Consider the following 25,982-nt stretch of genomic DNA (forward strand, 5'->3'; position numbering starts at 1 on the left):
CCTGATGGTAATTTGGACTCCGTGTATCGTGCCCACCCCCAAGATCCTATATGTATGTGTAATGAGAGTGTGAATAATGTGAATGTCTAAGTTGTGGGATAAAATTGAGGCAGAGGCAGCCAGAAGGGGACGGGGGGGGGGGGGGGGGGACGGGGGGGGGGGGGTAGCCTCCTCTGCACCCTGGTGACATACCCCTACTCCAAGGCCCTGCATGTGTGGGTGGTTGTGGTGGAGCGGGGAGAGGGAGGCAGCTTTAGATGGGGAGGGAAGGAAGGGAGGGGCAGGTAACCCCTCCCTGGGGCCAGCTCCCCCGCTGACCCCAGTAGGCACCCCCATACTCCGCGACCCGCCAGGGAAAGGGGGCCCAGGCCCATCCAGACCGGGGCCCAGCGCAGCAGCGCCCCCCGGCCCCACAGAGCCCGGGACAGTCCACCCAACCCCACCACAGAGAAAACTGCACCCACCCCACCATCCACTCATCTTCCAGACTACATGAGACAATAGACGCCCAGGCTGAGATCTTCCTCCACCTCTCCTGTATCTCCCCCTCCTGCAGAGAGTTCCTGAGGAGAGGAAAGCTCCTGCAACGTGTGACAATCTTCCCCACTAGTTGAAGAGCCCCCCAGGTGGCTCGACGCACCGGCGGCACCCTGCGCCAGGGATGGGCCCCATGCACCCACCCGCCCACAACCCCGGCAACACACCAACCAGGACCCAAGGCCCCGAGGCCCGGCCAGGGCCCCAGCCCAGAGACGGAGCGCCCCCAGAACCTCACGCCCATCCCGGACCCACCCAGGGGCAGACAGGCTACCAGGTCAGTAACCCACGTCCGTCAGCACAGACCCTCCCCTAGCCCCGCTGCACGCAGCCACGAGGAAACAGTCACCGGAGAGCCAACAGAGCCCCTAACCGGACATGACCGCTACCCCGGGTTGAGCCCCCCAAGGAAGATGCCTCCGGGGAACCCCCCGACGCCCTAAGCCTGTCCCTACCCCCACACCAATCACAGCAGGGAAGGCGGGACCAAACTATGACCCCCCCCACCCCCACTAGGTGATGGAGCTGATCAAAGGAGCCCAGAGCAATTGATCTGATGTGGTGGCAGAGGCTGTATCAAGACTAATGTAATCTAATAGATAATTTCTATATTGGTTAGAATTAAGATTATTTTTATTTTTCCAGTTCATGAGGACTGTTTTCTTGGCTATGCATAGGGCAGTGAAAACCATATGGGCGATATTCTTTTCTGTAGTGACATTATCTAAGCTGCCCAACAAACACACTAAAGGAGAAGTTGGAATGTGACATTTCAGACACTTCGATAAGTCTTCACATATCTCGCGCCAAAACTTCTGCACTGGTGGACAGAACCAAAGAGCGTGAATGCAATTGTCTGGTGTATTGCCTTGACAGTGTGAGCAGTTGTTGGAAGATGTAAAGCCCATCTTGAACATCCGATGACCTGTATAGTGCACTCTATGTAGTATTTTGTATTGTATTAATTGCAGACTGGGATTTTTAATCAATTTAAAGGTTTTTAAGCAAATCTGAGACCAGAAGTTTTGGTCTAAGCTGACTGATAGATCTGCTTCCCACTTTGCAATAGGAAGGGATATTGATTCATCTAATTTAGAAAGTGTTCTGTATATTTTAGATAATAATTTGAGGGATTTAAGAGTAAGGAAATGTGCCAGGCACAGCTGGCTGCCGGCGGAGCTCACGGGCGCGTCACTGCAACTCCCCCTGGCTTCTGCTCCGCGGCTGCTGAGTGAGCCCTCATCTGGGACTCTCCTCAGCTCTTTCTGGGACAGTGGCGCGGCTGCCCCTCTGTTGGTCTTCCTTGGTCTCTTGTGTTCTGGGGCCTCTGGATGTCTGGAGTTTTGATCTCCTCCATACCTGCTTCATACCCTGGAGGACGGGGCTGTGGCCCCCCCACACTCCCTAGCAGATCGTTACATGGAGAAACCTTTGGAATACAAGCGCGCTGATCCACACAGGTGTGCACACAGGTGTACACACGGGTATTCACAGACGCGGACTACAGCTTTCTTGGCTGCTGCCTCAAAGCACATTGTGCGCTGTCTATCTTGCGTGCTGCACAATATCGTTTATTATTTAGAATCTACTGTTATCTACTGCTAGCTAGTTTATTGTGATGGTGCTGTTTTTTTTATTATGTTGCTCTTTGTTGTTTGCTTTCTCTTCTGTTTTTTTTCTCCATACAGGTGACCCAGGTGTTTTGTTTGTTTTTTGTTTGTTTGTTTTTCTTTCTTTCTTCCCCCCCTTCTCACCGTCTCTTCTCCCCTCTGGTTTTCTTTCTCTCCCTCTCTTTCTTTCATTCTTTCTCCCTGTCCTGTCCCCCAGTCATGTCTGTCCCGTTTGTAGCAACTGAAAATAAAATAAATTCATAATTATAATAAAGGTCAAACAAATGGACCAATATGGCAAGGCCATGATGATCCACTTGGTAAAATAAATCCGCTTGGCATCTTTCTTGGCCTTAAGACAACAGTTCTGATGCTAAAGATCCAAACGGGACACAAAAAAAAAAAAAAAAGAAAAGGAAATGTGCCGCACTTGGTGGTGTTTGTAATTCAACTTGACTGAGGTTACATTTCTTTTTTACTATGGATTTAATTTGTTGATATTCTAAAAATCTTGTCTTGTTGATCCCATATTGTGCAACTAGTCTGTCAAATGGAATAAATTCTGTTCCCTCTAATATATGTTGTAAGTATTTAATTCCTTTACAACTCCATTCTGGGAAATTAATCATATTATTGTTTTGTAACATGTCAGGGTTATTCCAGATAGGTGTACGTTTGCATGGGATTAATGAAGACTAATGAAGACTCCGTTATTTTTAGAAACTCCCACCATGCTGTCAGAGAGAAGCTGATGTTGATACTTTTAAAGCATTCATAAATGGTAGGTCTGAAATCTCTAGATCCTTGCATAGTGCCTGTTCAACATCTAGCCAGGGCTCAACTAAGAAGGTATGTTTTAACCATTCTGAGATGAACTGAAGCCTGTTGGCTAAGAAGTATTGGTGAAAATTAGGCAGATCTAATCCTCCTCTATCCTTGGTTCTTTGTAGCGTTTTTAAGCTAATACGCGGGGGTTTATCTTTCCAAAGGAATTTGGAAATATATGAATCCAGAGATCTGAACCAATCTTGTGATGGTTTGTTAGGGATCATCAAAAATAAGTGATAGATTTTGTATTGTTGATTGTCATTTATGCTTAGAAATATTTAACTACATATGCTTAGAAGTGTATAATCAATTGTAGATTGAAAGGATGTCTCATCCTATTAACTCTGTGTAGAGGGGGGTGCATACATTCCTCTACTCAGAGTGTCCTGGCATGGATCACACTCCCTAGGAGAGTTTATCTTCTCCTTATTGATTTATGGTATAGCAAACACACGTATATCTGTTTGAGTATAAGAGCCTTTTGTTCAGACGTCCTGGCACCAGCTTTGGGGAGTCTTCACAGGGTCACATCTTGACCTCACACACACACACACACACACACACACACACACACACACACACACACACACAGGCAAAGGTACTCTTTGTGTGTATGTAGACGTCATATGTTAATGAACCTATGCATATTCATGTAACCTCAATAAAAGAGCAGTGGTACGGGAGAACGGACGAGAGCAACTGGGGTCAGGCGAGGGAACGCGCCTCTTCGGTTTTCTCCCGTGCACGAGTAACATGAAGAACTTTGCCTACTTGTGTCTTGCTTTGCAGTGTAATTATATTGTCTTCAACGTTCCAGCGGATGGGTTCAAGCTACAAACCTATCAATAAATAATTTATTTTTGGCAAGATCATCATTTTTATAGTGGCGACCCTTCCCATGAGTGATATGGGTAAAGATTTCCATCTAGTCAGATTGCCTTCTACTTTCTTTAGAAGTGGGATGTGGTTTAATTTAGTTAGGTCTGAAAGCTTAGGAGAAACATTAATACCTAAATATTTAATATTTCCGGATTGCAGTGGGGCAGAGGAAGAATTATGGAAGGAGCAGTTAATGGGGAGAACTGTAGATTTTGGCCAGTTAATTGAATAATCTGAAACTCTTGAAAACCAGTTTATTAGAGTAATTACCTCAGAGAGGTTGGTTTGTTTGTTTTGCAGAAAAAGCAACACATCATCCGCATTATTTTCGTTGTGCTGACTTTTTCGTACTGCATCCTAGCTAGCATGACGGAGTTTCTGCACAGCTGGGTGGGTGTTATGATGTTACTGATGTTGAACTTAGTAGAGTTGCCAACCATCCTGTAAAAAAACGGAATCCTCTGGTATTCAGAGTTAATATTACGCATTTCGTATTGAGGTGAAAAGGAACAGTTTGTCCCGGACTTCAGCTAGGATGGAAAAAGACACAAAGCTGGATTTATTCTGTGTCTTTGCTGCACAGCTGCCTCTTCTTCTCTCATCCTCTCCCCTCCCTCTCCTGTTTCTACTTCAATCATTAAACTGATCAGTGATCAGCTGATCGGCTTTTCTCTCTTGTTTGTTTATCGCCCACTTTGCGCCATAAAGAGGAAACCAGCGGATGTCGCGCTAAACAACAGCAGCACGTTTGATCAGCTGTTGTTAGAATTTATTTAATATTAATTTCTAGTATCAGCTGATGTTTGCTGGAGCCACAGCTGTAAAGCTGCTGGTCATGATGTCGGTTTGGATATGTGGTGAGAGGGAAACATGAAGATGAAACCAGGAGATGTCCTTACTGAATCATCAGAGCTGTGATGGAGAAACAGGTTTACCTTTTAGGTGACATGAATGAGTTGAAGTTATGAACTGTTTCTGAGAGACAAATAACACCAGGATCCTTTTTTTATGTGGCAGGATAGTGCTAACATGTAAGCAAGCTAGAAGACTGGCAGTGTTGCTCGGTATCCAGTTACGGAAGCAACACATTAACAAGAGAATTCTGAGTAAAACCAAAGTTACTTTCCCTAGTAACTAGTTACTTTGAAAGTAACGAGTAACTTGAAGTAACTGAGTTACTTTTGATAGAAGTAACTAGTAATGTAACTAAGTTACTAATTTAAAGTAACTTCCCCAACACTGGTCAGAACAATGAGGCGACTGCTGTCTCCAGGTAGAAACAGGAGTGATAAGCCTGCTGCTGTCAGACCTGCAGGTATCAGGCTGTGATGTTCTCCTTTATAGTGGACAGAAATTACATTTTTGGAGTGGCACAAATAATTTGTTTGGCATCTTATTGAAGAACAGCTGATTATTCTGTAAATAGTTTGAAATGGTTATTTAAAAAAATCAAGGTAAAAGGTAAATGGATGCAAATAACTTTGTTTGTTTGTTGTTTGCAAAACTTGTGCAAAAGTTGTATGTATGCAAGTGTATCTATAACTTGTACATATGTTTCTTGTGTAAGTGTAAATTTATCTGTGGTATTGTGTAAATACTCACACTATTGTGTACTTCAAACACGTGGAGAGATGCCAAACTGCCTTTCATCGTTTTTGTAACAATGACAATAAAGAGTTATTCTATTCTATTCTATCTGAAAGACGAGACAAATCAGACAAAACAAGTCTGAACGCTGAAGCCCCTGAGAAACAAACAGGAAGACAGAGAGACCGAACAGTAGCAGCGCCCTCTGAAGGACAGAGGACACACTGCAGGGAGGGACACGGCTGCTGCTTTGAGAAGAAAAAACTTTATTTCATTAATCACAGGATTTGTACGAGCGCTCAAAGCGTTAATCACTCAGGTGTGGGGACACCAACCAGAAGCTAAGAACAGAGAAGTCTACCTGATCCGAGGTGTGCAACAAGTTACCCTACATTAACAATCATTCAGTGGATGCTACAGTGGGGCTGTTAAACATGAGGGGGCGGGGCTTCATTTAGCCACATGATTCGACGTAGTTTTCAGGGAAGTAGCCCTGTCTGCCGTTCAGGACGCCCTGATACCAGCCGTCCTCATGGCGCTGAGTCAGGTAGATGATGTCGCCCTCAGTGAAGGACAGCTCATCGGGCTTCACAGCCTCATAGCTGTACAGCGCCCTCACTGGACACAAAAAGGAATTGCAGTTAGACAAGCCACAGACTGTAGGAATGATGTCATCACAGCAAACTGTGATGTCACCTCAGTACCTTTCTCAATGTAATCTGGAGGGGCGTTGGTGTCGTAATCCACCGGAGGTGGGAGGGGCGGTATGTCATCAAACCTCGCCATATCATCCAATGAGAGCGGAGGAGGTGGGGCTGGGATCTCCAGATCTACGAGGGTGAGGAGGCAGGTGCGTATTAATGTTCTAATTCTACAAAAGCACTACCTCTAAGAGTACGGCATGCTGGCAGCAGAGTTCTCGTCTTACCCAGGTGTTCGAGACGAGCAGGTAAGCAGAGCCGAGATGAAGAGGAGGAAAGACGAGGCGGAGCACAGGGGGGAGGATAGGGGGGAGGTGGGGGAATCATGACTGACAGACAGAAAAAAGTATGATGAAGGCGTGATCGTCTGAGACCACAGGCAGTACCAAAGATGGACGCCGTTACAATGACATCAGCCATCAGTTAGTCAAGTCCTGCTCTGAAGCCTCAAAGGGCGGGTCTGAGTGTGAAACTGCAGCCTCATTGGTTAATGATATGTAAACTGTAATTTGTTAGCCAGTTCAGTGCCCGAACAGTCGATGACAGAAGTAAATTTCTACGAACATTATTGCTAAGGATTGTCTTATTGCATTGGAGTCACACTGGGTTAAATATGTACACTTGGGTTTTAAGGGGTATTTATTATTTTCTTCTTTTTTTTTTGGGTTGTATGGAAGCCCCAAACGCAATTTCATTGTTCTTGACAATGACAATAAATAAATAAATACTAAATACTAAATACTAAAGAAACGGTGTCGCCCCCTGATGGCCATTAAAAACAATGCAGCTATAAGGCGCTTTAGCTACGTCCATCTTTCACACTGTCGCTGATCAGGACCACGACAGATTCCTAATAAAGTTTGGATTGAAATGAATAGTGGGCAAATAAAGGCCTGGAACTCCTGGAACATTATTAAGGAACATTTATGGCCCTGAAAGATATTCAAGAACCCTTTCAAGGACCTCATGACTTCTCAGACCTGTAGCTCCCCGACTTTGTGCTTACGTGATTGGACAGTAGGCAGGAACAGAGAGCGGGTATAGCGGCAGCGAGAGGCGGGGCCTGAGCGGACCCTCAGAGAGAGAGAGCGAGTGGCTGGGGGTGAGTGACGGCGGTGACTCCTCCTGGATGGGAGGGTCACTGCAAAAGAACCACAAAAAAAGAAAAGACTGGAGAAAAACAAAGCAAAGGAAGGCTGACAAAAAGCACCACAGAAGAAGAAAGGGCTACTTAAACTGCACATTTTTGGAATGGAAGCTTTCTGGCGTCTTTTAAAATACCAGATTTGTGAATGATTCGGACTGTCCATGTATCACACAGGAAGTGTGTTCACTGATTTATTCTTCACCTGAACCTTCTCAGAGAATCTTGAGACTTATCGGTGAGTCGAGGAAAGCTGATTTTAGAAAATCAAACTGCACATGCACCAGTGGTTCATTCATCTTCACAGTAAAAGTTGTTACATATGCATAATATCAGACTTTCAAAGGCTCCAAACTGGGTTAAACTGCACAATTGTTAAATGTTTCAGTCTCTTTATACAGGAAACGCACACACAGTTCAATATTAAAAATGCTACCGTCTATCTCCTGGTCAGGTGGGGGTGGAGGGGGTGGGGCCAGCAGGTCTGCGGTGTCACCGGGCAACGGGGGGAAGCCGTCGTCTTCAGAAAGAGGAAGAGGAGGAGGCAGAGAGGCACAAGGAAAACTGTTTTCTTCCACCACTGAGGACAGGGAGGAAACGAGATGTCATCATGATGTCACACAGTTTGATCAGGGTTACAGTGCGATGTGAATAAGAATGGTTTAACTCAGGGGTCGGCAATCCTGGGCACGTGCCACAGTTGGCACACGAAGGGTTAACTGATGGCATGACCATAGCTGGACTGGCAATCGGGCATTTGCTCGGTGGGCCGATGATTTTCTTTTTTTTGTAACGGTATAAACAATGAAAGGTGGTGGATTGGCCAGATGCTGGTCTGTGTGTAAAAATGACTCCGTTGTTTGGTGGTGGCTATGGCGGTGCTTCCACAGATTCAGTAACATTAGCAAGTGGTGGAGGCCAGCAGGTGGATGAGAGAAAGGGGAGGCAAGAGGGGAGGCAGGAGGAGAGACCTGAGGCGGCCGCCGGTCCGAGTGTCAGGTGAACTGAACATCAGGTAAGAAGTTATGACCTGCAGTCTATCTGGGTCAGATATAAACCAAGTTTAGCTGGAGTTTATTTTCGTTGTGCTGACTTTTTACAGCCAGGTGGGGCATTAACAGGGAGAGGGGGGCACAAAGAAATACTTTCTTATTCTCATTTAAAATGTCTTGCTGTTACGAGAAGCTGAGAGCTAGGCTAATCGACGTTGAAAGCAGGAGCCGCCGCAACAATATTCGCCTCTTGGGGGTCCCTGAAAACATTGAATGGCCCAGGCCGACTGTGTTCTTTTCTCAGGTGCTTGTGGACATATTTGGAGTGGACGTTTTGAAAACGGCCCCGGAGTTGGATCGAGCCCACCGGGCACTGGTGGCAAGACCAGGCCCCAACGCGAAACCCCGAGCGGTTGTTGTCTGTTTCCATAGCTACCAGACACGTGAGCTCGTTGTGCGCAAAGCTCGGGAAATGCGGGGTAAACTGAAATATAAGGACACCCCCATCCATATTGTCGAGGACTATTGCCCTGAGGTGCTGGAACAACGGTCCGCTTACCGCGGAGTTATGAAGGAGTTGTACGATCTTGGACTCAAGCCTCAGCTTCGCTACCCGGCCAAACTGTTCGTTATGACTGACGAAGGGAACCGGAAGCGACTGGCGTCACCAGGCGACGCTCGGAGCTATATCGCCTTACACCGTCCCCTGAGTTCTAACATTCTGGAAACCTGATCTGAGGGTCATGGTTGGATCCTGCCACTTCCATAGAAGGGCTTATGACATTTTAGTTTGATGTTTGGTACCTAGAGGACAGCATGGTTTGAGTAATTCTAACCTCATTGTTTTTTCTGTTTTTCTCTTATTTTCCTTTATAATACCCCTGTTTATATTTTGTTCTAATATCACTGTTGGCACGCTAGTCTGCTACGTATACATATATGTATATACTGTTTTACTTTATATAAACACACATTTTTTCATTATTATTGCCTCTCCTACAGTCTGATTCCTGCCATGTACAAATGGGGGACAACAATACCCCAGCCTGCCTTTTTTGTGCTTTTCTTCTGTCCGTTTTTGTATAGTAAGATACATCCTAGTTCCTCAATTTTTTCTAGCAGAATATTGACAAGGCATATTTTCATAGTGAGACCTTGCCGCCACAGGGAAGCAAGCCATTTGATAAGAGTTGTGATGGCGAAGTCTTCACATGGGAATGTTTACACCCTGCTGTGCAATGGACACTTGCAAGTTTTGTTTTTGGGGGTATCCAGGTCCAATTTATGTTGTTCGATCTGCATGTATGTATTGCCTTGTTTTTTTTTTTTTGTTTTTTTTTCTGTTGTTGTTGTTGTTGTGTCTTATTTATTTTATTTTATTTTATTTACTTATTTTTCTTTTTGTTTTTTTTTTTTTTGTTTTTTTTTTTTTTTTTCCCCTGTTCTCTTCACAGTCCACTACCTCAAATACAGACACCAGCTTTCCCCTGGCCACGGTCAACTTGTCAAACCAAAGACCTGTCTGAATATAGTAAGGTATGTCGAGCACAATCAATGGTCTTAGAATTGTCTCCTGGAATGTGAGAGGGGTGGGGAATGCAACCAAAGTTAACAAAGTTATGGCGCATTTACAGCAGCTTAAAGGAGATGTGTTTTTTCTTCAAGAGACACATCTCTGCAACAGAGAAGTGAGGCGACTCAAGAGAAACTGGATCGGCAATATATATCATTCCAAATTTAACGCCAAGGCCAGAGGGACAGCCATACTTATTCGTAATAATATTCTGTTTGAGCAACATAAAGTTATTGCTGATCCAGATGGCCGTTTCACATTTGTGTCAGGAAACTTGCAGGGCTCACTTGTGATACTGGCTAGCGTGTACGGGCCAAACTGGGATGACGACTCTTTTATAGCTAAACTTTTCTCTTCACTTCCAAATCTGGAAAACTATCATCTTATTATTGGAGGTGATTTTAACTTGGTTCAGGACACTCTGCTGGATAGATCGTCAACTAAGGCCTGTTCCCTGAATAAATCTGCTAAAACCCTAGAATTTTTCAAAACTCAGCTGGGGATTGTGGATCCATGGCGACATGCGAATCCCACTACTAAGGCATTTTCCTTTTTCTCTCATCCCCACCGTACATATACACGTATAGACTTTTTTCTTGTTGATATTAGGTTTCTCTGTAAAATTAGCCATTGTCAGTATCATGCTATCGCCATTTCAGATCATTCACCAGTTTCTTTTGATGTGGTATTAGCGACCCCGTCTCGACCCATTAAACATTGGAGATTTAACTCTAGCCTGTTGATAAGGGATGACTACACACATTTTTTGAGATCACAGTTCTCACTTTTCCTTGAGTTGAACGATTCTACTGAAGTGTCAAGAGGTGTATTATGGGAAACGTCGAAAGCCTACATGAGAGGCCAGCTTATAGGATTTGTGTCAAATTTAAAGAAGAAAGAGTTAACTTACACGTCCAGTTTATTGAATAAGATCAAAGATCTAGATGGCAGATATGCATCAAACCCAGATCCTAACCTCTATACAGAACGTGTGAAAGTTCAAGCCAGTCTCAATTTAACCACCACCGCAACAGCTATGGTTCAATTAATTAAGACTAAGCAACGCTTTTTTGAATCTGGCGACAAGGCAGGGAAACTTCTGGCTTATCAAGCCCGTGCCGAAGCAACCTCAGCTAATCCCAAAGGTCAAGTCTGCTGCTGGTGACATAATATCGGACCCAGAGGGAATTAATGAAGTATTTGTAAGTTTCTATTCCAATCTGTACACCTCAAGTTCTCCCCCTCTATCAGAAGAAACTCTCCAAAATATACAGTTTCCAAGAATAGATAGAGATCTGACGAAAGGATTAGGGGGACCTATCACTGTAGTAGAGGTACAAGACGCCATTAAATCCTTAAACACAGGTAAATCGCCGGGCCCTGACGGTTACTCTGCAGAATACTATAAAGTCAATTCTGATCTTATGGCACCGTTGTTGAAAGATATGTATAATGAAGCCTTTTCAAAATGTCAATTACCCAAGACTTTGTCCGAAGCTACTATTTGTTTAATTTTGAAAAAGGATAAGGATCCTTTGTTGTGCAGTAGTTACAGACCAATTTCTCTTTTAAATATTGATTTTAAAATACTATCTAAAATCCTCGCACTTAGGCTACAACGTGCTCTGTCACAAATTATCGCCTTTGACCAGACGGGGTTTATGGCCGGCAGGCACTCATATGACAATTCAAGACGCCTCTTGAATATTATCCATACATCGTGCAACTCAATTCCAGAGGTTGTGGCATCTCTTGACGCGGAGAAAGCTTTCGACCGCGTCGAGTGGAGCTTCCTCTATGAGGTGATGGATAGGTTTGGCTTGGGGGCTGACTTTATTCTCTGGGTTAAGCTACTATATTCCTCGCCATCCGCCTGTATTCGTACTAACAACAACTTGTCTTTGCCTTTTCCACTTGAGAGGGGCACTAGGCAAGGGTGCCCTCTCTCACCCCTCCTATTCGCCATTGCTATCGAGCCTCTTGCAATATGGCTGCGTTCAGAGGATAGATTTAAAGGCATTACAAGGTTCGGTGTGACTCACAAACTCTCCCTTTATGCAGATGACTTGCTCCTGTACATTTCTGACCCTCTAAACTCATTCCCGGTGCTTTTTGACATACTGGACCAATATGGTACACTGTCAGGATATAAGGTCAATTATCAAAAAAGTGAGTTGCAACCCCTTAATTCCCTGGCCAGAGCTCTTCCCCACTCAATAGTGCCTTTCAAGTGGACAGAAACCGGATTTAGATATTTGGGGGTTTTTATTTCCTCTTCTATACATAAAATGATGAGGGAGAATTTTCTATCCCTACTAGAAAATGTTGGGAAAGATTGTGACCGTTGGACTTCTCTACCATTGTCAGTGGCAGGGAGAGTTAACCTGATAAGGATGAGTGTCCTCCCAAAATTCTTGTATCTTTTTCAACATGTCCCGATTTTTCTTACCAAGGCATTTTTTGACAAGTTAGAAAAGATTCTGTTACATTTCATATGGGGAGGGAAACAAGCTAGAATTTGCAAGTCTATTCTTCAGTCCTCTAAAAGTGATGGTGGTCTTGGTTTGCCCAATTTTAGACACTACTATTGGGCAGCTAACATACAAAAACTTTTACAATGGGTTCATAACGACCCCCCTGTAACAGCCTGGGTACAAATGGAAACTGCATCTAGCTGTTACTCATTATCATCAATACTCAGCTCACCACTCCCTTTTTCTCCAACCCTTGTTGGGGATAATCTAATAGCTAAGGAAACAGTAACTATTTGGCGACAGTTCAGAAAATACTTCGGGCTACTTGGACCGTCTTTGCTAACACCTTTATCAAAAAATTTTAATTTTGCACCTTCAAACACTGATGCGGCCTTTAGTAGTTGGAAAGATAACGGACTTAGGACTGTTAAGGACTTGTATAGTCAGGACACCTTTCTATCTTTTGCTGACCTATCGTCCAAATACGACCTGCCTAACTCCAACTTTTTTCGCTATCTTCAGGCTAGAAATTTTGTAAAAACGCAGTTTCCTCACTTTCCCAATCGGCCTCCAGAAACAAATCTGGATATCATCCTGCAGACGAACCCTCATCAAAACAGACTGATATCAGCCTTGTATAAAATACTAGATGCTTTGGTCCCCAAATCCATTTCTCATATTAAGTTGAGATGGGAGGAGGAGCTTCAGACAACCCTGCCAGAACAGCAGTGGGATCGTGCTTTGAAATTGATTCACTCGTCTTCAATTTGTGCTCGTCATGCTTTGATTCAGTGTAAGGTGGTCTATAAAGTACACTATACAAACGCAAAATTATCTAAAATCTATCCAACCATCAGTGATGCCTGTAGCAGATGTGGACTATCGCCTGCCAACCATGTCCACATGTTTTGGTCATGTTCGAAACTAAGTGCATTTTGGAGGAATATATTCGACACACTTAGCCAAGCATATGGCCAGACTGTCCTTCCTAACCCACTCTCTGCAATTTTTGGCATTCCTCCTGACTTGAACTTATCTGGTCCCCTCAAACAGGCCCTAGCCTTTACCACTTTACTGGCCCGGAGGCTTATTCTGTTGAAGTGGAAGCTTCCCCACCCCCCAACTCATGACCATTGGGTGAGAGATGTACTCTTTAACTTAAAGCTGGAAAAACTTAGATTCTCTCTAAAAGGTTCTATTAGGGAATTTAATAAAATCTGGAAATCATTTCTCTTGCTGGTCGACACTATTACTTTACTTCCTGAGTCTGCAGTGAACTGAGCGAAGCTACATTATAATGTTTTTGTTTTTTTTTGTTTTTTTATACCTTATCTATTTGTTTTTCCTTTTGTTTTGCTTGGTCCTTTCTCTGTTATTTGTTTTCTCTGTTTTTGTTTTGTTTGTTTTTGTTTGTCTGTTTGGTTACGGGGCGGGGGGAGGGGGGAGGAGTTGTGGTTGTTGTTGTTTTTTGGGGGGTTATGCTTGTTATGTATATGGGTCCTGAGGTGTTGGTTTTTTTGTTTTTTGTTTTTTGTTTTTTGTTTTTTTTTTCTCCTTTTCTTTTCTAAATTTATTTTTTGGGTTTTTGTGTGTGTGTGTGTGTGTGTGTGTGTGTGTGTGTGTGTGTGTGTGTGTGTGTGTGTGTGTGTGTGTGGGCAGAAACTGGTTTTCTGCAGTGTTTTGTCTATTGTAGACCTGGTAGGGGGAGAATTTGGGTTGGGGGGTTAGAGGGTATAATGGACATACCACTGTTCTGAAATCAAGATGGACTTAGCTGTTGCTAACTTTGTATGTCATTGTTGAAATTAATAAAACAAAGTTGAAATAAAATGTCTTGCTGTTATTAAATAATTATCTGAAGCTTAAAACCAAGGTTTCTATCTGATGTAAAATGTATAGAAATCATACATATACCAACAAGACTGTACATCACTGTCACAACAGCGTTTGTTTTCATTCAAAGGCTTTATGGTTTTAATACCTGGGGGGCGGTCTCTAGTCAAAATGCCAATTTTTTGTCCCAGTCCAGCCCTGGGCACGACACGCAGTGAATTAATCTAAGAAGGTGCATCAAAAAATAAATGGCCGCGCCAGCGATGAACATTGCAAATCAGCTCGCATAGACACATTAGTTGTGCCACTTCTTAATGACGGTATCTTAGCAACCCCAAGTACCAGATTCGTAACTGGTTAACTGGTTAAAAATAACTTAGCCTACTGGTGAGAGGGACGTTATTGGCTTTCCACATTCTGACACTTCAAAAGCTTCAGGAGCTGTCGGCTCAGCACAGCATCAGCACCACGGAGATACACGGATACATCCGTAGACACAATGCATTTTTGGGACTTTCAGGTGTTTGGACCAATGTTTTCTTTTCTGATCAAACCAGAAATCTTTAATGAGCAGCTGGATTTGTCTCGCATTAACTGGCTGAGTTAATGCCAGTTAATGCAACATCGAAGCAGCTGGAATCCACAGCTGTGCGTGTTCATGGAGCTGCATGTTCACCTGCTGGACATCACCTACTCAGTTTTAGACTTCAAACTTTCCTTTTTGCTAAAGCATATAGTTAGGGCTGGACCAGGTGACCCTGAATCCTCCCTTAGTTATGCTGCAATAGACGTAGGCTGCCGGGGATTCCCATGATGCATTGAGTTTTTCCTTTCCAGTCACCTTTCTCACTCACTATGTGTTCACAGACCTCTCTGCATTGAATCATATCTGTTATTAACCTCTGTCTCTCTTCCACAGCATGTCTTTATCCTGTCTTCCTTCTCTCACCCCAACCAATCACAGCAGATGGCCCCGCCCCTCCCTGAGCCTGGTTCTGCCGGAGGTTTCTTCCTGTTAAAAGGGAGTTTTTCCTTCCCACTGTCGCCAAAGTGCTGCTCATAGGGGGTCATATGATTGTTGGGTTTTTCTCTGTATCTATGAAGCGCCTTGAGGCGACTTTTGTTGTGATTTGGCGCTATATAAATAAAATTGAATTGAAGTGAATTGAACTACCTGACAAGTTTAACTGTCTTCAGAACATTGCAGAGGCCTTATTGACAGTATTTGGCTCTACATGTCTGTGTAGCAGATTTTCTCTCACATGAGTCCTCAGGTATCCGTCTGAATGCTGGACACTGGGAGACCTGTGTCTCTGAGTGGGAGACCAGAGATCACATTAACATGTGTGTCTCTGTATTAACAAACATGCCATATTGGCCCAGTTTATTTTTCTTATCATTGTTGTGAGGAGACCATAAATAACATTTGTATTTTCTGTTGTACAGTTCATTTGCTGTTATGGATAAAAAGTCTTTTTTTGTTTCCAAATAGCTGATAACTATTCGCTGACAGCTGCCAACATCTGCAAACAAACATAATTCTATAAAGTGGTTCTATATAGTGTGTGACTGTTCAAAGAGCGTTATTAAATTTATTGTTATGGAATCATATGGCACACTGACTTCTCAGGAAATTTTAAATGGCACTCGCCATCAGAAAGGTTGGCGACCCCTGGTTTAACTAAACCAACCACACTGATACAGGGTAAAGTAGTCCAGGCTTAACTAATCCAGACATAGCTATGAATGAACCTGCTTATCAGAGATTAACTAAACCAGGATTAACTAATTGTGCATTTCTAACTGATTTGTAGTTGCTATGGCATCATCAAAAAACATTTTTCTGTTTTGTCTTCACCTGTCTCAAGGCTGAGGGGTGGAGCTGGTGGTGGAGCACTAGCACCTGAAAAGGGTGGAGGAGGGGGAGGAGGAGGGGGGGGTGGGGCTAATATATCTCCCGATGAACCAGGAAGAGGAGGTGGGGGAGGCAAGGCCAAGGCGCCATCTGGAACTGGCATCTCAATGAGAGCAGGAGGAGGAGGTGGGGCATCGTCCAGCAGCGTGGTGATGATGTCAGCCTCAGGCGGTGCCTGCCAGGTGGTGGGAATGGTGGGTGGAGCTACAGGTTTCCCAAAGCTGGAGCTGAAAAACAAACTTTTCAACATTAAAGCTGATAAATGAAGTTCAAATTGGAGTTGCTGTTTGATACTGTGTTTGTCCCATCAGTGGGTTTGACTTCCTTTAACCTCGGGCAGCAGCAGTCTGGTTTCAGCCCTGAGCTCGAACTGAAGGCTCTGTGATGCGGCAGTCAGAGCTCAGGGCTAAACTGAGGTCTTGACCCTAAAACCAGACCTAAAGCTGCGGAGGATTGAAGGTGTCTGGTTATTACCCGCCAGCAGGGGGCACCACAGGGCACTGGACTGCCTCTGGAGCTTTGTTGGGCCTGAAACACACAGACACACGAAAGCTCAGCTTCCTGTTGAGCATGCTGATGTGAAAGCAGAAGGAGCTCTGAATAGAAACACAGTAGAACTAAAGTAAACCTGATGGAGGCGCCGTGTTTGCGGATCGTTCCGGTTTTGTCCGACTGTTTCCCAGAGACCTGCAGGGAGGGGGGGACACACAGAAACCAATGTGAGCATCAATGGAGCCTCTCAGGCTGCTGCAGCACTAATTAGTCTCTCTGAACATTTTCCCACGCTCAACAAAGATGCCAGGCTCCCAGAGTGTGTGTGTGTGTGTGTGTGTGTGCGTGTGTGTGTGTGTGTGTGTGTGTGCGTGTGTGTGTGTGTGTGTGTGTGCGTGCGTGCGTGCGTGCGTGCGTGCGTGTGTGTGTGTGTGTGTGCGTGCGTGCGTGTGTGCGTGCGTGTGTGCGTGTGTGTGTGTGTGTGCGTGCACACGTGAGTGGGGACCGGGGTGGAGGGGCATCACCGCACTGTGAGGACAGTTTGGAATGGGGGGGGGGGGGGGGGGGAGTTGTTTTGTCTGGGTGAATGAAACATTTGTGGATTCATGGTCAGGGGCCTGAGAAGGTGCTGTGTGCATGTGGGTCCTCACAAAGACAGAACAGCAAATGTGTGTGTGAGTGTGTGTGGTTAATGTGTTAAAGTTATTTTAGAAGCACTTCTTCTTCTTCTTCTTCTTCTTCTGCTGTTGCTGCTGTTTTGTGACCTGAGCAGAGCTTCATGTTGCACAGAGAAGGCGACAGCAGACAGGAAGTGTGCGGCGCTTGCTGCAGCTGATGTGAGAAACTCTCACCCTCTTTCTGTCTTTTTTTACTCTCAAGATAAAAATGTGTTTGACAAAAAGCTGAGAGTCGGGCTGTTGCAGTGCTTTGTGTTAATACGGTCATCCTTGTTTATGTGTGTGCAGCACAGCAACATTAAAAATCTCCACAAATGTGACAGTTGGTGTCGTAAGCCCCGCCTCTGTTCAAAGATGGTCGCTCACAGTGGACATAGATGCTTCTTTCACTCTTTCAAACCATCTGTCCTCTCTGTCCAACAGGTGAACGTTGGCATCCTCGAAAGAGTGACCTTTGACCTTAAGATGCAGATGGACTGCTGAGTCTTGTCCTGTGGAGGTGGCTCTTCTGTGTTGTGCCATGCGCTTGTGAAGTGGCTGTTTGGTCTCTCCAATGTAGAGGTCTGAGCATTCCTCGCTGCACTGTACAGCAAACACCACATTGTTAAGTCTGTGTTTTGGCGTTTTGTCTTTCGGGTGAACCAGTTTCTGTCTGAGCGTGTTGCTGGGTCTGAAATACACTGGGATGTCATGCTTGGAGAAAACTCTCCTGAGTTTCTCTGATACACCGGCTACATAGGGGATGACAGTGTTGTTGCGTCTGTCCTTCTTATCCTCCCTCGCTGGTGTCTGGTCTTCTTTTCTCTGCCTCTTTGCTGACTTTATAAAGTTATAAAGCTGAACAGCTTACACGTGGTGTATGCTGTACAGTGCAGCGAGGAATGCCCAGACCTCTACATCGGAGAGACCAAACAGCCTCTTCACAAGCGCATGGCACAACATAGAAGAGCCACCTCCACAGGACAAGACTCAGCAGTCCATCTGCATCTAAAGGTCAAAGGTCACTCTTTCAGGGATGTCAATGTTCACATTTTGGACAGAGAGGACAGATGGTTTGAAAGAGTGAAAGAAGCATCTACGTCCCCTGTGAGCGACCATCTTTTAACAGAGGCGGGGTTTACACCAACTCTCTGCCATCTATAATCCAGTTTTGAGATCCCTCCCAGACACCTTAACACCCACTCACATCCTGGGCCATCTGACCTCAGGAAATCACATGATAAGGTGGGGCCAGGTTTCACAATGAACACACCCGAAACTCTGGCTGATTGGGACCCACACCCAGTTTCACACCTTGGCTCATGTGATTAGAGGATCATCAGGGGTCCTTTTGTCCCTCTGTGGGGGGAAACTCCCACTAGGTTTATATCTGGGACTCTCCACCATTTGACCTTAGAACTGAAGAAGCTTCTCGGATGAGAGGTGAAACGTCTTCAAGCAACTTAAAGAAGTCCAGACGCTTTTCTTTCCAAGCTCCTTAGACTACGATGACCTGGATGACTGAGAACCTTCACAGACATCTCGACTGTTATGGATTTGTGCTACGAGTCTCATCTTTTCCCGAACAGAAACAGAGGATGTTACAGATGAAACTAAACCTGCACGAGAACGCTGCAGCCTACAGAGGTGACCCAACATCTGAAGGAGGAAGTCTCACTGCACAGTCATTTCTGCTTCTGTGGTTCAGACACTTCCTGCTAGCATCGCGAAAGCAGCACATAGAGCAGAGCGTCACTTCTGCTTTCCCGTGTCTGATTTCACACCAGCTGCTGCAGAGCCTCCCTCTCATGTCTTCAGAGCTTCAAAGGCCACAAAGGCCTGAAATACTGAAACACTGTACCGAGAGCTCCGCCTCCCACACCGGCCACACCTGTCACTGTGCACAAGCTCACATCACCTGACCAAAGAGCAGCTCTGCTGGATTTTAGCATGTGGATAAAACAGAGCAAAGCCTGGAAGTCATCTGCTGATGTCACAGGTTGTGTTTGTGTGTGTTACCTTCATGCCGTGGCCCAGACTGTCCAGCTGCTGGTAGTTGATTGGCTTGCGGCTGTATGATGGGCGTGGCTGCATGCTGGTGGGAGGGAGGATCTTGTGGCTGCGTGGGACTCGTCTCACCACCGTGAACACGCCAATCTCCCTCCTGAAAACCTTCTCCTTGTGCATGTCCACGGTCTGACGACAAAGGTCAGAGGTTAATGGACCCGCGTCTGGACCAGGTCAGTGTGCGCAAGTCCAACATGGTGGCTCCATTTAAATTTATTGCGCTGCAGAAACCATGAGCTTCAGTGAATGTGACGGCATCATAGACAAACACAGGGAGAAACAGGTGACCTCTGACCTTTGAAGAGGTTGTAATCATACGTCATACTGCTCATACATCTCTGATGCACTGAGTCTGTAATGTGAAACACAGCTTTGTGTTGATGCTAGCTTAAATGTGTGACAGCACTGAGCAGCTCCTTCAGTGGGAGACTGCGGCACCCACGGTGTGGGACGGAGAGATTTCGCAGGTCTTTCCTCCCCACTGCTGTCAGACTCCATAATAAAGACTTTAACTGATCAAGCACACACATCCATACATATGCAATAATACTAAGTGCAATAATCCTTTCTGTCATCGTTGTATTTTTACTCAGTTGTATATAGTATTTGTATTTGTATTCTATTTTTATCTTATTGTATATTTATTTTATTTTATTCTACTGTATATAGTATTTTATTTTATTCTATTCTGTACAGTTGTGTACTGTATTTATTCTTATTGTATTCTAATTTTTGCCTCATAACTTTTGCACTGTCCACTCCTGCTGTGACAAAACAAATTTCCCACGTGTGGGACTAATAAAGGTTATCTTATCTTATCTTATCTTATCTTAAATCAGGTGTAGTGCTGCTGGAGGACAGCGACCAATCACCTTCAGTCTGTTAGAACCTCCCACTCTGTTACACTTACTGCATTACACTGTTTATATGCACTCGACATTTCCTACTTCTTTTTCAAATTCAAAGCTTCTAACATTTCATGGGTGACACCCGCCCGTCCACCCATCGTTTCTAAATGTGAATAATTCAGCCTACTGTGGTATATAATTAATGCTATCCGGTCGTTCAGTCTGACGTCACTAGTCGTGTCTGGGCCTAAACTCCGCTGCAGGTCCATATATCAAACGATCACTATGGCATTACTGAGAGTTGAAAAACTGTCTAAAGTCTTTCATCTTTAATAAAATGATCAGCGTTCTGCTCTACCAGGTGTAACAATTGAGTTTAACATCCAGGCATCCATGAAAACGGAATTTATGACATTTAACGGAGTTAGAAGTTAGCAGGAAGTTAGCTCGCTAGCTTCTATCTAAATACAATATAGCATGTCCTGACTGCGGGGTTTTGGAAACAAATTCAAACGTACAGCTCTGTTATCACTTCCAGCATAAATGAAGACAGAAAACTAAACAGCAGTGACGTTTGTAGGGTTACTGAAGTTGGGCTAGCTGGTATATAATGATGTGCTACGTGACCGCTAGCGACACAGCTATGTTAGCATAATATAAACAAGCGAACTTTTTTTCCACTCGATAAAAGTTAACGTGAGTGCTCTCGGTGGTCAGGAACAAATGTAATCGCATGGCAGGATGCTGTAAAAGGACTAAACTTCAGCCAGGAGAACAACTGAGATAATCCATCCACAATACGAGGTTAGTCATTCATATACTGCTGCATGGGCTGGGCTGTAGTTACATCCTAAGGTTTTAAAAACCGAGCTTAAATAAATGATTAGTGGTAATAAAAGCCGAGGGAGGTCAACAGGGATCACTGACTGTTTTAGGAGGTTTTTGAGATTAAATAGAAGAAAATACAAAACATTAAACATGTTAACAACACAAAAGCCATATTAAACGCAGACTACTTTAGACCCGGAAGTAGGATTCGTCACGTCATCACTTAACAACCGGATACTATTAGCCTCTACCCATCCCAGGGTGAGAGGCAGGATGGATAGAGGTCTCCGGTGCTATGTAAATAACAAAATAACTTAAAGCAAAAATTGGGAAACGTAAAGTCTTTATATTAAGGCCATCAGTCAAACAATACTGTTGGTCTTGGTCTAAACAGAGCGCGTTGTGTGTGACGTCTTCTTTTGCGCATGCGGGCGCTTTGAGCGTTCACACTAGAGCGCGTTTGCTGTCACATTTTATTTGTAGTGTGAACAAGCAGACAAAAAAATCAGATTTGATCAAAAAATCGTAATTGAGCATCAAGACCTGCAGAGTGAACGTAGCCTTTGTTCCAAAATAGAAAACCAAACTCTCTGTTTGAAAAAAAAAAAAACAGCCCCTCCTCCCTGCAGCGCCCCCTGCGGAGTAGACTTTGTGTTTTCTGCCTAAGGTGAAAACCACAGCACTGCGAGGGTCAAAGGTCAGGAGCTTCAGACTCTAATCGGGACCTTTACATCATGCTTACACTCTTATCCTGAAAGGAAAACAGGATCTCTCATTTCAGGGGTCTTGAACTCCAGGCCTGGAGGGCCGGTGTCCTGCAGGTTTTACATCTCACCCTGGGTCAACACACCTGAATCAAATGATTGGTTCATTACCAGGCCTCTGCAGAGCTTTATACATGTGAGGTCATTTAGCCATTTAAATCAGCTGTGATGGATCAAGGACACATCTAAAACCTGCAGGACACCGGCCCTCAAGGCCTGGAGTCCAAGACCCCTGTCTTATTTTAACCATCAATCAGCACCATGGACTGGGTGGGGCCTACCTGACCAATCAGGTTGATAGACGACTCCATGTGGCGAAGCTGATTGGTCTGGGCATCGAGTAGACTCAGGACGCCACTGGCCAGAGTGCTTATCTGGTAAGCGACGCTGGCCAGTGATTGGGTGGTGAACTTTTTTGTTTCTTCCAATGCCTTCACACTGCCCTCACCAGCCTGATAGAGACACATCATGGTTAGCCTAACTTGGCAAAAGGGCTGGAGGCAAATGGAAACTGTTAGCTTAGCTTAGAACAAAGACTAGCTCCTGATTAGTACCTGTATGTAGTTGTTGTAGCAGTAGTCGGCCACATTGAGCAGATTGTCGTAGTTTTCCCTCAGAGCTTTTCTGGCATTAGGAGCTTCTTCCAGGATCTTCATCACATCCTCGTTTAAGTTCTGATCCTTCATGATTCCAAGCTCAGCTTCTACAAACTAATCCTTAAGAGCAGCACAAACATGCAGAAGAAACCAGAGAGCAATAAGAACCAACCAGAACCAGGGATCAAACAAAGTGACTAAACTGGGCCATTTCAGTGAGAGATAGTCAGAAAATTGCTGTTAGAGTCCAATAGAAAAGTGCTGTTAATCAGAGTAGAGTGCAATAGAAACATGCTGTAAGCAAGAGTAAATGGACTGATTCTTATATAGCGCTTTTCTGCTCTCCTGGAGTACTGAAAGCGTTGTATACAACATGCCTCATTCACCCATTCATATAAGCACTTCTAACCTCAAGTGCAATCTCACCAACATTTACAGTCACGCACCGTGGGCCAACTTGGGGTTACTATCTAGCCCAAGGATATTTAGCATGCAGACTGGGAAAGCCAAGGATTGAACCACCAACGTTCGATCAGTAGCTGCTCTGCTCGACCATCTGAGCCAAACAGCGTGCTGTTAATCAGAGTGCAGTGGAAAAACGTCTTTCCTTTGACGTGCTGTGACTGTAGGTGTGAGGGACAGTCACTCTAAAACATAAATCAGTTTGAGTCTGATGAAGGCACGCTGATCAATATATTAGAATATTGATCTGAATAACACACAGAAAGCAGCAGATTTATATCTCACAACCATAGAGGAAGAACCGTACCTGAAGAAAAGTGCAGAAAGTCACCAGCAGCCGTCTGATGAGCCGGAGCTGTGATGAAGCCTCCTCCCATGTGATTCTGTGAAACTTCACCGTGCAGCTCCAACTTTCATGTTTGCTGCAGCGCTGAGCACACAGAGATCCTGTGTGACAGCGCGAGGGCTCACTCCTCTGCTGTACCGGGCCACCAACAACAGCCGTCACCCAGACCGGCCCCACTTCAGTTTCCACATATGGGTGAGAGGCAGCACTCCTGCGCCCATCTGCACCTCTGTGTGCAGACCTGCTCAGTATAAACCACTTCCCGTTTCACATCAGCGTGAGGACATAAGTTACAATTTAGGAAAAACTAAGCTGGGCAAGATGTTTCAAAAGCTATGAAACAAAGTGAAAGTATTAATAACAGTAACAGACTGTAGCAGGGTTATCAGAGTGCATTAGAAAAAACGATCCACAGTAAAAAAGATCAGACACCAACTATGGAGAAACAAAACATCATCGTGATCACTGACTGAGGTTTATCAGAGACACTCAGGGGAGTCTTCTCCAAGCACGACATGCCAGTGTACTTCAGACCCAGCAACACACAAAGACATAAACTGGTTCATCACAAAGACAAACTCAACAACGTAGCTGTGCAGAGCAGCGAGGAGTGCTCAGACTACACTGGAGACACCAAACAGCCACAACATAGAAGAGCCACCTCCACGGGACAAGACTCAGCAGTCCATCTGCATCTAAAGGTCAAAGGTCACTCTTTGAGGATGCCAATGTTCACCTGTTGGACAGAGAGGACAGATGGTCTGAAAGAGGAGTGAAGGAAGCATCTATGTCTACCAGAGATGGGCAGTAATGCAAGTAACGCGTTACTGTAATCTGATTACTTTTTTCAAGTACCGAGTAAAGTAAGGGATTACTATTGCAAAAACGGTCATTAGATTACCGTTACTTTCCCGTAGGAACGCTGCGTTACTGCGTTACTAAAACCGTGATATTTTTTGCGAGAATGTCTCATGACAGTGACGTAAGCGAGTGCGACGTTTGTGACAACAGCTGTGTGCAGATCAACAATGGATCACATATCGAGTGCAGAGAGAGTATGAGCGTGCAGCGTTTAAAGCGTGGAAGTACTGACCTTACTTTGAGTTTGATTCCATAAAAAGTGACAAAAACATTAGTGTCCGCTGTGCGTGGGAAGAAAACTTCTTTTTACAGCGAAAAAACCCCTAAACTTCCAACAAGCACCGAGTAGCTACAACGTAATGGGAAACTCACAGAGAAACTCGCGGATTCTTCCACTGACCGCTGCACACCTGCACCAGGGTAACCCTCCGCCTGCCCCACTCCTGCTTTACAGGTGAAAATAGAGCAACAGGACCGCTGAGTCTTTGACTTTATTTATTTTCTGCTGTGTTTTACTTGCATCTATTTGAAAGACTGAGTGTAAACACAAAAAATATTTTATTTTATGAGCTGGAATGTGCAGAAAATAGGTTTAAATGTTAAACTAATTTCTTCCAGTCAGAGAATGTTGCAGATAATTAAATTTTTGCTTGATGCATAAAGTTAAAAGATTAAAACTAATAAAACAAGTTTTAAAAAGAGACTTTTCCATTTGATTACATTTTATATGATGGATTATGTAGAAAAAGTAGAATTGGGCTGAAAGATCTATCACTTTATCACCTCTTCAGGTTGTAAATCGTGTTTTTAAAAAGTAACTAAGTAACTAAGTAACTAAGTAATTAATTACTTTTGAAAATAAGTAATCAGTAAAGTAACGGGATTACTTTTTGGGGGAAGTAATCAGTAATTAGTTACTGATTACTTTTTTCAAGTAACTTGACCAACACTGATGTCTACTACACAGCAAAATCTCCAGTGTTAAATTAACACTGGAATATTTCTAACATTTTGAGTTATTTTCCAGTGTTAGAAAATCAGCACTGCTCAGTGTTAGCCATTGTTAATCTTCAAAACTGACTAGGTTACTTTTAAACATATAACACTGTCAAAAGTGTTAATTTAACACTCAACAGTGTTGTATTTAACACTCAGAGGTGTGGACCCATATAGACACTCTCCAGTGTTAATTTAACACTGGAGATTTTGCTGTGTAGGGATGCACCGATACCAATGCCGGTATCTGGTATTGGCCTCGATACCACATTTTCTGAAGTACTCGTACTCGTTTCCAAAAAAGTGGTATCGGTCATCCCTAATGTCTACTGTGAGCGACCATCTTTGGACACCAAATGTCTGCCATCTATAATCCAGTTTGAGACCCTTCACAGACACCTTAACACCCACTCACATCTTCTACTGACCTCTACTGAGGTCAGTGAGTCATGACCCACTGTTGATCATTTGCTTTTGGTACTGAAGAAGCTTGTCGGATACATAATTTCCTTTGGAATTATCAAAGTGTCCTGATTGTGAAGAAATGTCTGCACAAGCTTAAAGATGTCCAGTCGCGTTTCTTCCAAGCTCCTTAGATCAGCGGTCTCCAACCTTTTTTGCGCCACGGACCGGTTTATGCCCGACAATATTTTCATGGACCGGCCTTTAAGGTGTCGTGGATAAATACCACAAAATAAAACTGGTACCCGCACAAAAAAAAGAAAGAAAATTTATTCATAACACACGTGAAAAGACCCAGGACAAACGAGTATAACGATAAAAACGATAACAAAATAACGCTGAAAACCGATAAAACCCCTGAAAACTATACATTTCACATCTGAGCTTCAACTCTCGCGGCCCGGTACCAAACGACTCACGGACCGGTACCGGTCCGAGGCCTGGGGGTTGGGGACCGCTGCCTTAGATCACCGCGACCTGGATGACTGAGAGCCTTCACAGACAGAACATGAGCTGATATCACAGAGTCTG

At 44.3% G+C, this 25,982-nt stretch overlaps 1 protein-coding gene across 3 annotated transcripts; it reads right to left on the minus strand.

Moving 5' to 3' along the window:
• Positions 1-5,687: 5,687 nt before the first annotated feature.
• On the minus strand, positions 5,688-24,365 carry abi3a (ABI family, member 3a). 3 transcript variants are annotated; one of them, XM_026163791.2, is made up of 13 exons: positions 24,226-24,362; positions 23,094-23,868; positions 22,283-22,444; positions 22,010-22,180; positions 19,241-19,417; positions 16,702-16,760; positions 16,548-16,601; positions 16,017-16,300; positions 7,723-7,866; positions 7,149-7,283; positions 6,370-6,471; positions 6,146-6,271; positions 5,688-6,059 (listed from the first exon to the last, which is right to left on the minus strand). In XM_026163791.2, exons 3-13 carry the CDS (start codon positions 22,412-22,414, stop codon positions 5,896-5,898), a joined length of 1,548 nt encoding a protein of 515 aa, XP_026019576.1. In that variant the 5' UTR covers positions 22,415-22,444; positions 23,094-23,868; positions 24,226-24,362; the 3' UTR covers positions 5,688-5,895. The 3 variants fall into 3 exon arrangements, with proteins under 3 accessions (XP_026019576.1, XP_026019575.1, XP_080156114.1); XM_026163790.2 differs by lacking the exons at positions 7,149-7,283; positions 7,723-7,866 and having other exon boundaries at positions 24,226-24,365; XM_080299988.1 differs by lacking the exons at positions 6,370-6,471; positions 7,149-7,283 and having other exon boundaries at positions 24,226-24,356.
• Between the last annotated feature and the right edge of the window lie 1,617 nt (positions 24,366-25,982).

This window comes from Astatotilapia calliptera, chromosome 4 (assembly GCF_964374335.1).
Source record: "Astatotilapia calliptera chromosome 4, fAstCal68.1, whole genome shotgun sequence".
NCBI lineage: Eukaryota > Metazoa > Chordata > Actinopteri > Cichliformes > Cichlidae > Astatotilapia > Astatotilapia calliptera.

What these genes read in the sequence shown, in the direction of transcription:
- abi3a (XM_026163791.2), bottom strand. Translation starts at nt 22,414, where the DNA reads ATGAAGGATCAGAACTTAAACGAGGATGTGATGAAGATCCTGGAAGAA. An exon ending in AAACACGGCGCCTCCATCAG is followed by an intron (nt 16,602 to 16,701) that starts GTTTACTTTAGT and finishes TGTGTGTTTCAG; the next exon opens with GCCCAACAAAGCTCCAGAGG. An exon ending in TGCTCGTCTCGAACACCTGG is followed by an intron (nt 6,272 to 6,369) that starts GTAAGACGAGAA and finishes TCACCCTCGTAG; the next exon opens with ATCTGGAGATCCCAGCCCCA.